This window comes from Solea solea, chromosome 5 (genome assembly GCF_958295425.1).
Source record: "Solea solea chromosome 5, fSolSol10.1, whole genome shotgun sequence".
NCBI lineage: Eukaryota > Metazoa > Chordata > Actinopteri > Pleuronectiformes > Soleidae > Solea > Solea solea.
Genome location: NC_081138.1, coordinates 25,875,666 through 25,889,026, shown reverse-complemented (window position 1 = coordinate 25,889,026; position 13,361 = coordinate 25,875,666). Strand labels below are relative to the sequence as shown.

General features: G+C 41.0%; 1 protein-coding gene across 1 annotated transcript in view; it reads left to right on the top strand.

The window, feature by feature from the left end:
* Positions 1-13,361, top strand: part of LOC131459883 (CUB and sushi domain-containing protein 1-like) — a 284,673-nt gene that overhangs the window by 221,227 nt on the left and 50,085 nt on the right. The window contains exons 36-44 of the mRNA XM_058630020.1: positions 107-231; positions 337-433; positions 1,538-1,642; positions 6,237-6,355; positions 6,684-6,753; positions 7,965-8,081; positions 8,581-8,790; positions 10,771-10,959; positions 11,900-12,077. Coding sequence (XP_058486003.1) covers positions 107-231; positions 337-433; positions 1,538-1,642; positions 6,237-6,355; positions 6,684-6,753; positions 7,965-8,081; positions 8,581-8,790; positions 10,771-10,959; positions 11,900-12,077 — 1,210 coding nt within the window. The remainder of the gene's footprint in view (positions 1-106; positions 232-336; positions 434-1,537; positions 1,643-6,236; positions 6,356-6,683; positions 6,754-7,964; positions 8,082-8,580; positions 8,791-10,770; positions 10,960-11,899; positions 12,078-13,361) is intronic.

The following is a 13,361-nucleotide window of genomic DNA, read 5'->3' as shown; positions in this document are numbered from 1 at the left end:
AAGTGTAAGAAATGTCTCCTCTGGCTCTCTGTAGTGGTCATTTCAACACCTGTGTATGTGTTTGGTTAACTTGCGAAGAAATTCATAGCTTATGTTGTCATTCTAGTTCCCTGCAGTGGCAATTTGACCGAGCGTCGCGGCACAATACTGTCTCCCAGTTATCCTGAACCCTACCCTAACAGTCTCAACTGTCTGTGGAGGATCCATGTCAGTGAAGGGGCCGGAATACAGGTACCGATACATATACAGTGCACTTAGGTTCAATGTTTCATGCGATACATGTTCATTCATTCGGAGGCCGTCGCAATCATTTATTTTCCGTTGTTTTCTATTAAGATCCAAGTGATGACTTTTGCAACTGAACACAACTGGGACTCTCTGGAGATCTACGATGGAGGAGACATGACAGCCCCTAAATTAGGGTCATTTTCTGGTATGACAGAACACACACTGAATAAACACACAAAAACCTACAGACACCCATGCACTGGAACACTCTGAAGTTCTCTGATGAATGAGATATGACAGCTGCTTAACTCAACATGCACACACAAACACACACACACACACACTCACGCACAGCATATATGATGAATTAGATATGACAGCTCTTAAACTGTAGCTACACACATACTGTAGAGGTGCTCTAGATGAGTTGCAATACCACACAAAATATGATGTATACTTTATATATCTTGAATAAATAATAAAAAAAAAATGTGTTTAGTCTTCTGCTTTTCAGTCAGGGAGAGGAGAGAGAGAGAGAGGGACAGAGTTGATGGAAGGTTGGAGAGAAGGAAGGGGAGAAAGAAGACATGGAGGGATAAAGAATGATATAACCTTTTACAATTTCCCAGTGGAGTTTCCCTTGTGACCTGCCCCAAGCACATACCTGTCACACACCTATCACACATAAAACATGCTGCCCATAGGGACACACGTGCACACACACACACACGCACGCACGCACACACACACAGAGACGGTGCCCTTCTTGAGAAGCCACACAGGGGAGCTGCCCACTATAACCACAGTGATCTAGTATCGGCCACTGAGCAGCTCACTTGGGCAGATGAGGGTTGCTTCACATGCGTAACACTAAAATGCTCCCTGTCCATCGAGAGCGAGGGTCATTCCCCTTTATATGTGCTGTACATTATTTCCCAGCTGGTATGGGGATTTGATTTTGTTATAATATTGTAACACATACTTATACATGCATGTATAAATAGAGTTTTGAGCACGGGCAAATATCTGTGAAGTGTCACATGAAATTCATAGTTCTAGTGTTGCATTTAACTGGTGACAAAATCACATTGTGTTTTAGTTTCAACAGATGATGTTCAGGACAGAAACATTGAAATGTCCTCATGTCTCAATGCAGTGAAATGATTGTATGTGTTTGTAAAGAAGCCACACACTGATCAACCACACCTTTAAAACTAACAACTGTTTCAATGTTGTGTCTGATTATACCAGAGTTTGTGAATGAGACAGGAAAGAATGTACAATCTTGTTCTGTGTCTTGTTCTTGCAGGGACTACAGCCCCTGCTCTCCTCAACTCAACATCAAACCAGCTCCTACTGCACTTTCAAAGTGATATCAGTGTGGTGGCGGCGGGTTTTCACCTAGAATACAAAAGTAAGTCAAAGCTTTTAAGATAGATAGAAATGCAAAATGCAAAAACAAAAATGATATCAATACAGACTGAATAACAGGTGCGCCACACGGCAGTGTAGTGGCCAGCACTGTTGCCTCACAGTAAGAAGGTCACCGATTTAAATCCCGGTTTGATGGAGGGCCTTTCTGTGTGGACTCCAGTTTCCTCCCACAGTCCAAAAACATGCAGAGGATAATTGGACACATCGGTGTGAAGGGTCTCCCCTCCATGACCCTCATGTGGAGGACAAAGTGGTGACTCAGTGACCGAGTGAATATCAGGCCCCTTCTGATCTGAAACCAGAAAGCACACATAGGGTTAAAAGCAACATTTCAACATCAACAGCAAGAGTCAGTGACCTGAACCGGTACTGGTGGTACAGCCTGAGAGCAGAGACACACATGCTGAGTTCAACACTGAAGCACACACGCGTGGAGCACACACCTGGAGGGACATAGACAGAAACACGTAGAGTCCAACACACACACACACACACACAAAGTGCTCTTGCTTGTTTTATACATGCACATGAGTTCACAAGCAAGACACATACACATGTCATAAATGGACAAATGTGTAGAGATAGATATCAAGATGATTGCATTGACACACCTACACATGTGCCTTTGAGTCCTTGTTGTTTTTAGTTTACGATCACTTCCAGATCAATAATCGAAACATGTTCCCTTGTGTCTGTAAGAGTCTGTGTATGTTTGTGGCTGCGTGTTTCTAGGTGTGTGCAGGTGAATGCACACTTCTGTGGCTCACTGCTGTGCATTTTTGTCAGCTCTGTGTGTGTCATCGCAACTTCACTTGGAGTAAAAACCCTTAAAAGAAGGCTCACTTCAGTGTTTTCAGTTTTTTGCTAGTGTGGCTGCACCCGTTTATTCAGAGAGGCTTTTATTAGCAGATGCACCTGATCCATCACACTGCAATGATGAAACCGTATGTGACACTTAAATTAGAATGTGACCCTTTTTATACAGCAATACAGTGACATGAATAATCTGCAAGTAAAAATGGCAGGGCAAGGCACTTTAATTTTTATGATTTTTGCATTTGTATGGATACTCAAGCCTGCAACAAATGAATTATTGAGTCAAAAGCAGTGCAGGTAGTGGTCTATTTGGGCTTTTGGACTATGCTTTTTATGAGGGCCCCTAATATCAATGGAGATAAGATTTTGGTTGAAAATGTGCACTGGCATAAAAGGCTCTTTGTAGTTGCTACTCTTGGTGCTTTGTGGGGGCGATGTCATAGTCTGCTATAGCCCGTGTCTGCTTGGTAGGATCTAGAACGTGGCATACTCTCAATTTGTTTACGCCGATGAAGACAAAGAAGAACTTTGATACTGTTGAAAAACGGGGCTGTAACGGGCATAGATCAACTGGTACCTACATTTCTACGACACGTTTTTGAGAGACTGGGACACGCAAATGGTGACAAACCTTTGGACATAAATCACAGCTACACTGAAACACGGTGAGAGAAGCTGTGATACATCAATAGTAGATGTATCACAGCTATCATTAGCTATTGCTAATTAATGCCATCTACTGGAATGACATGTAATGTGGCGTCAGGATAGCTCCGTACTGGAGCCACAGGCATTTAGATGTAACCAAAAAGACCCATCCATACACCCAGGTTAAGTGGGGGCCATCTATATCCAGTGTAATCAGTGTGGGGAGGGTGTATTAATGTGAGTCTAAGTTTTTGTGTGTGCCGGTGTAGTCACAAACTGTATTTGTGTGGATCTGAATAGACATTGATGACATGATGCTTCATAATCATAAGAGGGCTCTTGGCCTCAGATAATGGTCTATTTTTCTGATAGATTTCAGTTTGATCATTTTAATGATAATGCCTCCACACACTATAAAGTGAATTATGGAGTTCCACAGGGCTCAATGCGTTTTACCATATATACATGCTTGCATTGTTCCATTGTTATGCAGATGACACACAGCTATATCTATTGATGAGGCTGGATGAAAAAAATCAGGTTTTTTAAACTCCAGGAATGTCTCAAAGACATAAAGTCCTGGATGACCTGTAACTTTCTCCTTTTAAATTCAGATCATTATACTCAGCTCTACAAAAATATCTTACCACATTCCACAGCTTCCAGTTCCTCTAAAAGGAAACTTATTTTTCACCAGGATATGACTTTTGTCTAATTTCCAGAACAGCCTTCTTCCACCTATTATTAGTATTAGTAGTAGTATTGTCATATTTATTAAACCATGATTAAAATTGATAACAGTATAATTTATTTCAACGTAATATATCTAACTGCTTGTATAAATGAAATTGCAGTACTATAAACATATCACAACCGATTCACTTTTCCACTCCACTGACCCCTGGTGCTTTCTCATTGTTGGGTTTTCTCCTCTCACTCTATAATATTGTAAGGTTTCTGCGTTACTATGCCAAGTGTCGTGAGATAATGTATGTTGTTATTTGGTGCTATAAAAATAAAATTTATTTTAATTAAAATTACAGGTGTGAAAGATGAGCAAAAACAACCTTCATCACTGCCTTTTTCCTTCTGGTTGACTAGTTTATGGATTGGATTCTGTGGTGTGTTTCAAAGATTGTGACTCCCTTAGAGAAACAGCAGGTCCTTTTATGAAAAGCTGGACAACAAGACTGTGTAGTGGAAGAGCTGTTTCATCCCCGAATACAGTTAAAAACACAGCAAACTCCCCGTGTCCTGGCACTTACCCCTTTTTGTACAAAAGTTTGAGCACTTGGTTGCACAAAAGGAAACTTGTCACATCTATAGTAAATACAGAAGTATGTTTTTGTGCACAGTTCTTTTTATTCCACTTTGTCCACACTGTTGTGGAAGGTGACGCCTTTTTTCTTGCTTTTGTACCGGAGAGCAAAGATTTTTGGTGGTTGGAGGTTACACAACAGACAAACAAAAACACATGCAGGCCAGGCCTGATCTTTATTGCTGTTTTAGCCAATAAACAGACCTGTTTTTAAAGCCTTTTATTTTTAGGATAAGTTCTCTTGCACTGCGTACAGAGCGATCAGTCAGACTCATATTGGCATCATCCCATTTAATTTTGTCATGCATTATTATAACACCAACACTATAAATCAATTACAAGAAAGTACAGTGACTGCTCACCCCATTTCACTGGCTGTCATTGTTTTGCCTCCCAGTGTTGTCACGATGTGCAGTATTGTGGTCATTTCTATAAGTTGATGAAATCATTTGGTGGGGATGTGTGAATGATTGTGGCGATGATGCTCTCTTCATTTTAAGCTGGCTAAAGGCTGTCTGATCTATAAAGGGCCGAGTGAGACGTCCCTGTCCCCCGTCTATCATTTATTAAATTGAAACAGAAGTATAGTAAATCCAGTCAGTTAGACATTAAATGCTGACACTGTCTAGTTCAAGTCTAGTGGTCCTAGTGGGGTGGTTCACGGTACTGTCAGCATTTTAAAGAGCATCACTGCTTTTTCATAACCCGTGAAAAAAGGGGGTCGTTTGCTATTACACACACACACACACACACACTCACACACACACGCTCAGCGCGAGATAGAGGTGGTCAGCCAGATGGAATAGTTCCATTGATCAGTTGTCATGAAGCCTGCTGATGCTTTGCTTAAAATACACAGTGTTTCTCCACGTTTCTCAGTCTCATGCAACTTTTTCCACTTGTGCTCCATCTAAAAAAAGTCCATAACTGAGCACAGTTTCACGTGCTGTGACAGTTTCACGTGCACACTCACACTCTGTCACACATTGGGCTGTGTGTGTGTGTACGTGTGCATGAGAATCACACAATCAAATGAATATCTGTGGGTGATGAGTTGGTTTTCGGGCTAACATTAAATTCAGATTTAGCCATGATGGTTGAGGTTTGGGTCTGTCAGTGATGTCATTTGTGTGTGTATGTGTGTGTGTGTATTTGTGTGTTGTTGTTTGTGCAAGCTCAGTGGGATCACTTTGTTTTGCTTATAGGAAGGTAGATAATGAAGCAACAAGACATAGACACCCACACCCACAAGCGTGCGCACACAAACAAAGGTTCACTCCTCTCTCCTCCCCACTCTGTACCCCTCTTCCACCCCTGTGTTGCCATGGTAACTGCTCTAGGGCAGTCTCCTGCGGAATTTTCCAAGTGAAACACACAAGCAAAAACACACACAGAGGGAGGGAGAAAGAGAGAGCGAGATCCCGATGCTGTTTGATAGAGGCCGGCTGCTGTCAAACTTATTAAAGATGTGTTTAACCTCCAAGGTTTTGGGAATAGTCACTGCTGATGATATACACACTATTTATTAGCCATAATTTCATGGATGTGGGGGTTTTTCCTTGACGAGTACTCATGGAAAGCAAAGAAAGATGATAAGAAAGATAGGTTCACACAGTAATGGGGGTGTATCTGTGTAGATATTCAAAGTGGCAATCAGGTAAAGGTTCCTATATTTCTCTAGATCATGTCAATTGTTGTAGACAATCAACTTGAAGCTGAAAGCAAATAAATATGCCCTGTTAAAATACTAATTGCATTTCTCCCCCCCCCCCCCTCTTCTTGTGTTTTGTAGCTGTTGGTCTTACCACCTGTCCAGAGCCAATGATCCCGGCCAATGGCATTAAAAGTGGAGACAGATATATGGTCAATGAGGTGGTGGCATTCACCTGTGAGCCTGGATACACGTTGCAGGTAACACAAATAAAAAATAAAACAAAGCAAACCCTCATAAACAGTCATTGTTGGTAGAAGCAGATTAAATACTGAAAGCCGAACTTGTGATGTTTGTAAAAGTTGGAAAGTGTGTAATAAAATTAGGTGTGTACATTATTTCCGCACCACGCTCGTTTGATGTTCGGAGATAAAAAAAAATTAAATAAAATTCACAACCTTGAAAATGTTGAGGTTGCACATTCTCCTCCACGATCACCCTCAGTATTTTCATAAACTATTTTGACTGTTGAGACTGTGCCTTTACTCTCTTTTATTTGAACCTAACCAACTGTATTATTACTTTCAGGGCCACTCTCACATTTCCTGCATGCCTGGCACTGTGCGCCGATGGAACTACCCACCTCCTCTTTGCATTGGTAACTCACACTCGCACCAGGACACTGCACTTCTCCAAAAAATAAATGAATGAATAATGCATCGTTGATTAAATAAGAAAGATTATAATCTGTATACAGTGCACATGTGAGTGTGCAATGAAAGCTTTAGATGCCAGTGCTCGGTTAAGTGGCACAAGTGGTCTAAACACAAAAGTGGCAACGGTCTGTGCTGGCGTGTTTGTAATATATGTACAGTTCATGTTTAAATTTGGGTTTTTAAGTAAATAATACTTGCAAAAACCTTTGGAATTGGTCCAGTAGTTCCCCACTAACTCCACTTGCAGCCAGGACACGGGGCAAGTTTGACAAATCCAAGTTTCACAGTGTAGATCAAATTGAGGCTGTATCCACTCGCAGTAACATCTTGCAGGAGCGTTCTGTGATATTTATTGCAAATCAAAACAATAAATAGAAATGTCTGAATAAAAGACTGCAGTTCTTACTTACAACTCAGTCGGTCCACTCATTGTTACCAGCTTGGAATCAAATCTGCGAAAGTCAGCAATTTCTCTGGTGACATAGGGTCAGCGATCTATAAAATCAATAAGCCTGCTGGGGACAAACTGAATTTTGTACCTTGTGTTGAGAGCCATGGCTTTCTAACTCCTGCAATTGTGTTAAGGGACCTTGGTTACATTTATATTAGTGTTTAGGCTTGAATAACTCAGCTGGTAAAAAACCTGTTGCCAGTCCACCGGAAGCCAGTTCCAGTTAAACGTAACCTTATTGTGTCAGAACTAACTGAACTCAATCGTGCCACGGCCTCATTCACGATGTGTCAAACTTGACTTTTTCAATCAGAAACTTTTGCATCAACCAAATCACTCATACAGTACAAATGCACTGAAGTGATGGTGATGCAACATTGGCCGTGTCTGCCATTGTTGAGTACGACCTGTCCAACAAAGAAACATCGGTAACGGGGAGAACGGCCGTGTCCGAGAGCTCAATTCGGGCTTTGTAGTGTTTGAGCTAAACACATGAACGTGATCTGATAGGCTGCCATTTGGAAAGTCAAACATTTATCATTTTCTCTTATAAGTTTCCATTAATAGTTATTATACTCATTAGCATATTAAAAAAACAGCTGTAAAATAATGTCAACTGTGTTTTTCTGCCAGTTTCTCTACTGTACATTGTTAATGTTTATGTTTGTTCTAACGATGTCTTTGCTGTGTTTGTGGCGTCAGCTCGCTGCGGCGGGATCTTGTCTGAGATGAGTGGTGTCATCCTGAGTCCAGGTTTCCCTGGCAACTACCCCGGCAACCTGGACTGCACCTGGCAAATCACCTTGCCAACTGGATATGGTAAGTGTTATGAGGTGCGATCGCACTGCTGAAAGAATGGTATCACTTTGACCACATCTGTCGGTGTGGTTGTGAAACACAGACCCCCCCTTTTTTTTTTCCTTTTTTTAGCACAAATCTGCAGCACATATGGTTTGTTAAAAGTTATAACACGTTTCATTGGAGGCTGACACATGGTATCTTATGTTTAATGAGGACACTAACTGCCGTTATGAATGGGGCATGCAGAATGAGGTCCTTGTGTCTTTTTAGGTCCAATCTATTATGATTTGTGACATGGAAGAAAATGATTACAGTATGCTCAAGTGACTCAAGTGGCAGTTTTATCTTCAGGATAATTAATTAAAATGTTAAAATGACTATACAAAACTTGCTTTAAATCTCTGGTTGTCGATACAATTTAAAAGTGCTTTCGTATATAAAAAGTGTCCCTAGTTGTTGTCAGATCCGTGAAATGTTTTTCCTCTGTGGTCATTAATATCAAACCCCTACTTTCTAGGAGCCCATATTCAGTTTCAAAACTTCTCGTCTGAAGACAACCATGACTTCCTGGAGGTCAGGGCTGGACCACAGCACAGCTCTGCTCTCATTGGACAGTTTACCGGTTCACAGATTCCACCTCCGCTGCTGAGCACTACCCACCTGACAATTATCCACTTCTACAGTGACCACTCCGAGAACAGGCCGGGATTTAAACTGACCTATCAGGGTGAGTTCATCTGTTTTCTGATAAATTAAGATCTTGTTTTTTTTGGTTGATGACTGCAGACACTGAATGCTATATACCTTGAGGTATGACTGCAGGCGATTTCAGTTTAAAGCGGGCCCTCGAGGGATGCTGAGAGCACACACCTATTTTCAAAGTGAGCCTACTGTTTGGTTTCTCCATATGCGGGATTGGGAGAACACAAGCTGGGGGTTTTTTTTGAAGTGGTTTCTTTCAACGTGGTCTGAATAAAAAAAACAACATTACAAAATTACTATCACTCCCAAAGTCAAAGAAATATGAAGGGTAAAAAATGTTTTGCTGTTGTTTTTGATTTTTGAGCTTTGATCCATAGATGAGTCATGATAAAGACCTCATGGCTTTCCTCGCATCATTATAAGAGATAGACTGTTTGTAAGCCCATGAGAGAGACCGCCATCCTGTCCTGCAGGCTTCACTTGTCGTCCTAAGTGCTTTACTTCAAAGACACAAGAGATGCACTGTGGGCCAGCAACACTCGCTGTGTGCACACTCATTTTTCCATTTTTCTCCCAATTGGCAATGACCAAGTCAGTCAGTGTTTATCAATGATGTCTCCCAGTGTAGGCTCTGTCGTGAAGGACGGGCATATTTCCTCACACAGATTTGAACCCGATGCCTGTCTTTTATCTGACAGCAAGGATCTCCGAGTGTGATGATGTAATACACATAGATTCTCAATACGTCCCTCGATAAACACAATTGGCTTTGCTCCAATCGGGGAGCTTACTTTCAACCTGCCACCACCAGTGGATACAAGCTTTAGAGCCCGCTGTGTGAACATCCATACAACCTCAGTGGGATGAGCTGTGGATGCCAAAACAACTTTAAGAAGAAGAGTTTGTGTCACTCAGCATTTAATTGAAATTCTACCTGCAGTTACAAATCCTCACACATCAACATCTTGTGGTTCACATTCTTCACATCCCCACCTCCTTTTTTAAATAATGTATTTTTAAACATGATTAGACTACTTGTTTTTTCGCAAGTCAAAAACGAAATGGCATGAATCAACGAGGTGTAAGTGGGAAACCCACAACTGTTGCTTTCACATCAAACCTATACATCTGTTTCCATTCATTTTGCTACTCTAGTTAATTCTGTCAGTATATCTTTAAGTCCCACAGATTTATGTTTTAAAAAAAAAATCTCTCTCTGGACACGCACTCAGCGACACCACAGGTTTTCATGCACACAAGTGACTTGAAATACAGTTTCCTCCTACATCCTAGATCCTGCTACTACTGCCAGCATGGTGTGTCTCTGAAGCCTCATTTGCTGAATGTGCACCTCAGGTGCTGTCCAGTGCTGCAGGCCCCATTTGTATTGGCTTGGCGCTGAGTGCTTGTTTTGGGGCTGTCGGTTGCTGCCTTTCTCCCTAACTTGTCTCCCCGCGCTTGGCATTCTGCTGTCAGCCACCACTGCTCTTTTCAATAGCACATTTAATGGAAGACCTCGGCTCCCCATGACATTCCTGCAGAGTGAGACGCATGCTCTAAATGGAACCGTGATACTGAAATATCCGTGAGCGAGTGTTGGTATGCCAGCCATACATGTTCAGAGGACTGTGTAAAAGGAAATGAGATCTATTGATGTAGCTGCACTTACTGCTGGTAACCTCTGTTGGTCATGGATTTCTTCATGCTCCCTCAAGTCCATTAGCTCTAAATAGGAGAAATGCTTTTAATACAATGGATTGTCATTCTGTAGTAACATATTGGCAAGCGTTAAAAGCTACTGTATGAGACTATATATGAGACTGTATGAGCAGAATAAAGATGAGCCCGACGACACTGTATATACACTATTTAACCAAACATGTCCACATAGTCCACATAGCAGCTTGTTAGTATTTTCCTGATGCATCAAAATCAGTCTGAAATCATACCAATTTCTCTCTCTCTCTCTCTCTCTCTCTCTCTCTGTCTCTCTCTCTCTCTTCAGCTTATGAATTACAAAACTGCCAGGACCCCTTTCCCTTCCCTAACGGTGACATCATCAACAGTGACTACAGTGCCGGCCAATCCATAACTTTTCAGTGCTATCCCGGCTACGTTCTGATTGGACACCCAGTACTGACGTGCCTGCACGGGACCAACAGGAAGTGGAACCATCCATATCCACGCTGCGAGGGTAAGAACCAATAACCTCACCGAGATGACATTTGAAAAATGCTGATATCTGTCCTCCTTCACCTCTGCTACATCCCTTGTAGACAAATAAACAATACAAAATAAATCAGACATATAGAATGTATGTATAGAAAATGTGTAGTTTTCTCCAGTCTCCTGGTCAGGATTTTTTTTATAAATATGGGTCAATGATGCACAGGAGCTATAGTTATCAGAACTCCTCCTCAAAAGCAGTAACAATATAAAAAAACATCAGCACACTTTATCATTGTTGAAAGTGTGTCTTCCCTGGATGCCGCTTTATTCAAAATTCCTCCAGATGAGGAAATGAAGTTGAGGAGAAGAACAGAACTCCTGCAGTGAGGCTACAGGTACAGCTGATCGAGAGGAACAGAGCGAGAGAGGGAGAGAGAGAGGGAGAGAGAGAGGGGGAGGGCAGGACTGTAGCTAAACCAGCTCTGTGTTTTAAACTGTGTTTAGTTGAACAGGAAGTTTTGGTGCTGGTGCGTTTACAGCAATGTTCTGTACAAACACTGATGAGCAGCAATGTTTGCAGACTTTGGTCCCTAATAGGGTCAGCAGACACCGACTCATACAAGATTTATGTGCGATCAAAGCAGGTGAATGTTGCAGACTTTGGTCCCCGCTTAAGTGAGTCAGTGTTGCTGAATTTTACATGATTTCGAAACCTAATTTTTCTCCAATCTCTCAAAGGTGATTAGCAACACCTTTTCAGTAGGGTGACAAAGTTAGAAGAGATAATTGAATCACTTTACAGGGACTTTAAATTATTATTGGATTATAATTGTATTTAATTAATTTAAGATTAATTTAATCTTTTATGACAATTTATTTTAACTGGTACCTTTAAGGGGGTCTGTTGTCTACTTTTAAGTGACACATTTGCAAATGAATCATTTTGTAACTCTTCCTTTTTACAGCTCCTTGTGGCTATAATGTCACAGCGGAAAATGGCACCATCTATTCACCACAGTACCCCAATGAATACCCCAACTCCCAAGATTGTACCTGGCTCATCACTGTCCCCCATGGACATGGAGTTTATATCAACTTCACCTTATTGCAGACGGAGCCTGTCACTGATTACATTGCTGTCTGGTGAGTATGTCGCACTTACACTTACACACACAAATGCAAAGGCTTATTTTGTTGGTTTCGCTATCATGGCGCTGATTTCATCACGGATGCATTTTTCTCTGCACACTAACAAGAAACCAAGTCTTACTTTTGCTTTTTAATATGTCTCTTTCTCTTTCTCTCTCTCTCTCTCTCTATCTATCTCTCTCTCGATCTCTCTCACACACACACTTGAACCTGTTTTTATATCTTAGTGAGGACACATTATAGACATAATACATTCCCTAGCCCCTTACCCTAACCTTAACCATCACAATTAATTGCCTAATCCTAACCCTGAACTTAAACCCAATTCCAGCGATGTAATGTAACAAAGTACAAATACTTTGTTACTGTACTTAAGTAGAATTATCACATATCTGTACTTCACTTGGTTATTTATATTTCTGACAACTTTTACTTTTACTCCACTACATTTCCTAAATAAAATGTGTACTTTTACTCCGATACGTTTCCCTGGACTTAAAACACACCAGCGGCTCGTTGTTTACCGCGTCCGACACCAAGAAGAGAGCTTGCCTGTACCTATTACGCTTTTATTTTTAAGAAACCACAATAAATGTCATAGGCAAAATTGTAATTGCTCACTTTGTTTAAATACTTTTACTTCTAATACTTAAGTACATTTTATATCAGAAAATTACTTAAATATTCTAAAAGGTGACTTTAACTTCTACCAAAGTCATATTTTGTACTTTAGTACCACTCTCAAGTACTTTACTACAAGACTGCCCAATTGTAACCCTAACCCTAAAACCAGGTCTTATCCCTGAAAAAGCCCTTTAAAGTTGTGGGGCCCAGACAACATGTCCTCACAAAGATAGGTTTGTATGTTTTTTTTGGACCTCACAAAGATATAAATACAAGTTTACACACAAACACTTTGTTTGTCTCAAACAGACATCCCTGGTTTTGAGTGCATATGTATTACCTTCACCAAAAGGGTTATGATTTAGGTTGCATTTGTCTGTCTGTCTGTCTGTCTGTCTGTCTGTCTGTCTGTTTGTCTGTCTGTCTGTCTGTCTGCCTGTCTGTCTGTGAGCAGCATAACTTTAAAAAGTAATTTTGTATGGAATTTACTAGGGATGTAAGGTTGTGGCCCAAGGAAGAAATGATCAGATTTTTGTGGTAATCCAGACTCAGATCAAATATGGATAACTTGAGTGTGTTGACATTGTGAGAAACTGAGCAGCTTTGGCTTTTTGTCCAGTTTCAACACGATTTGACTGCACAAAGACAGCGCAT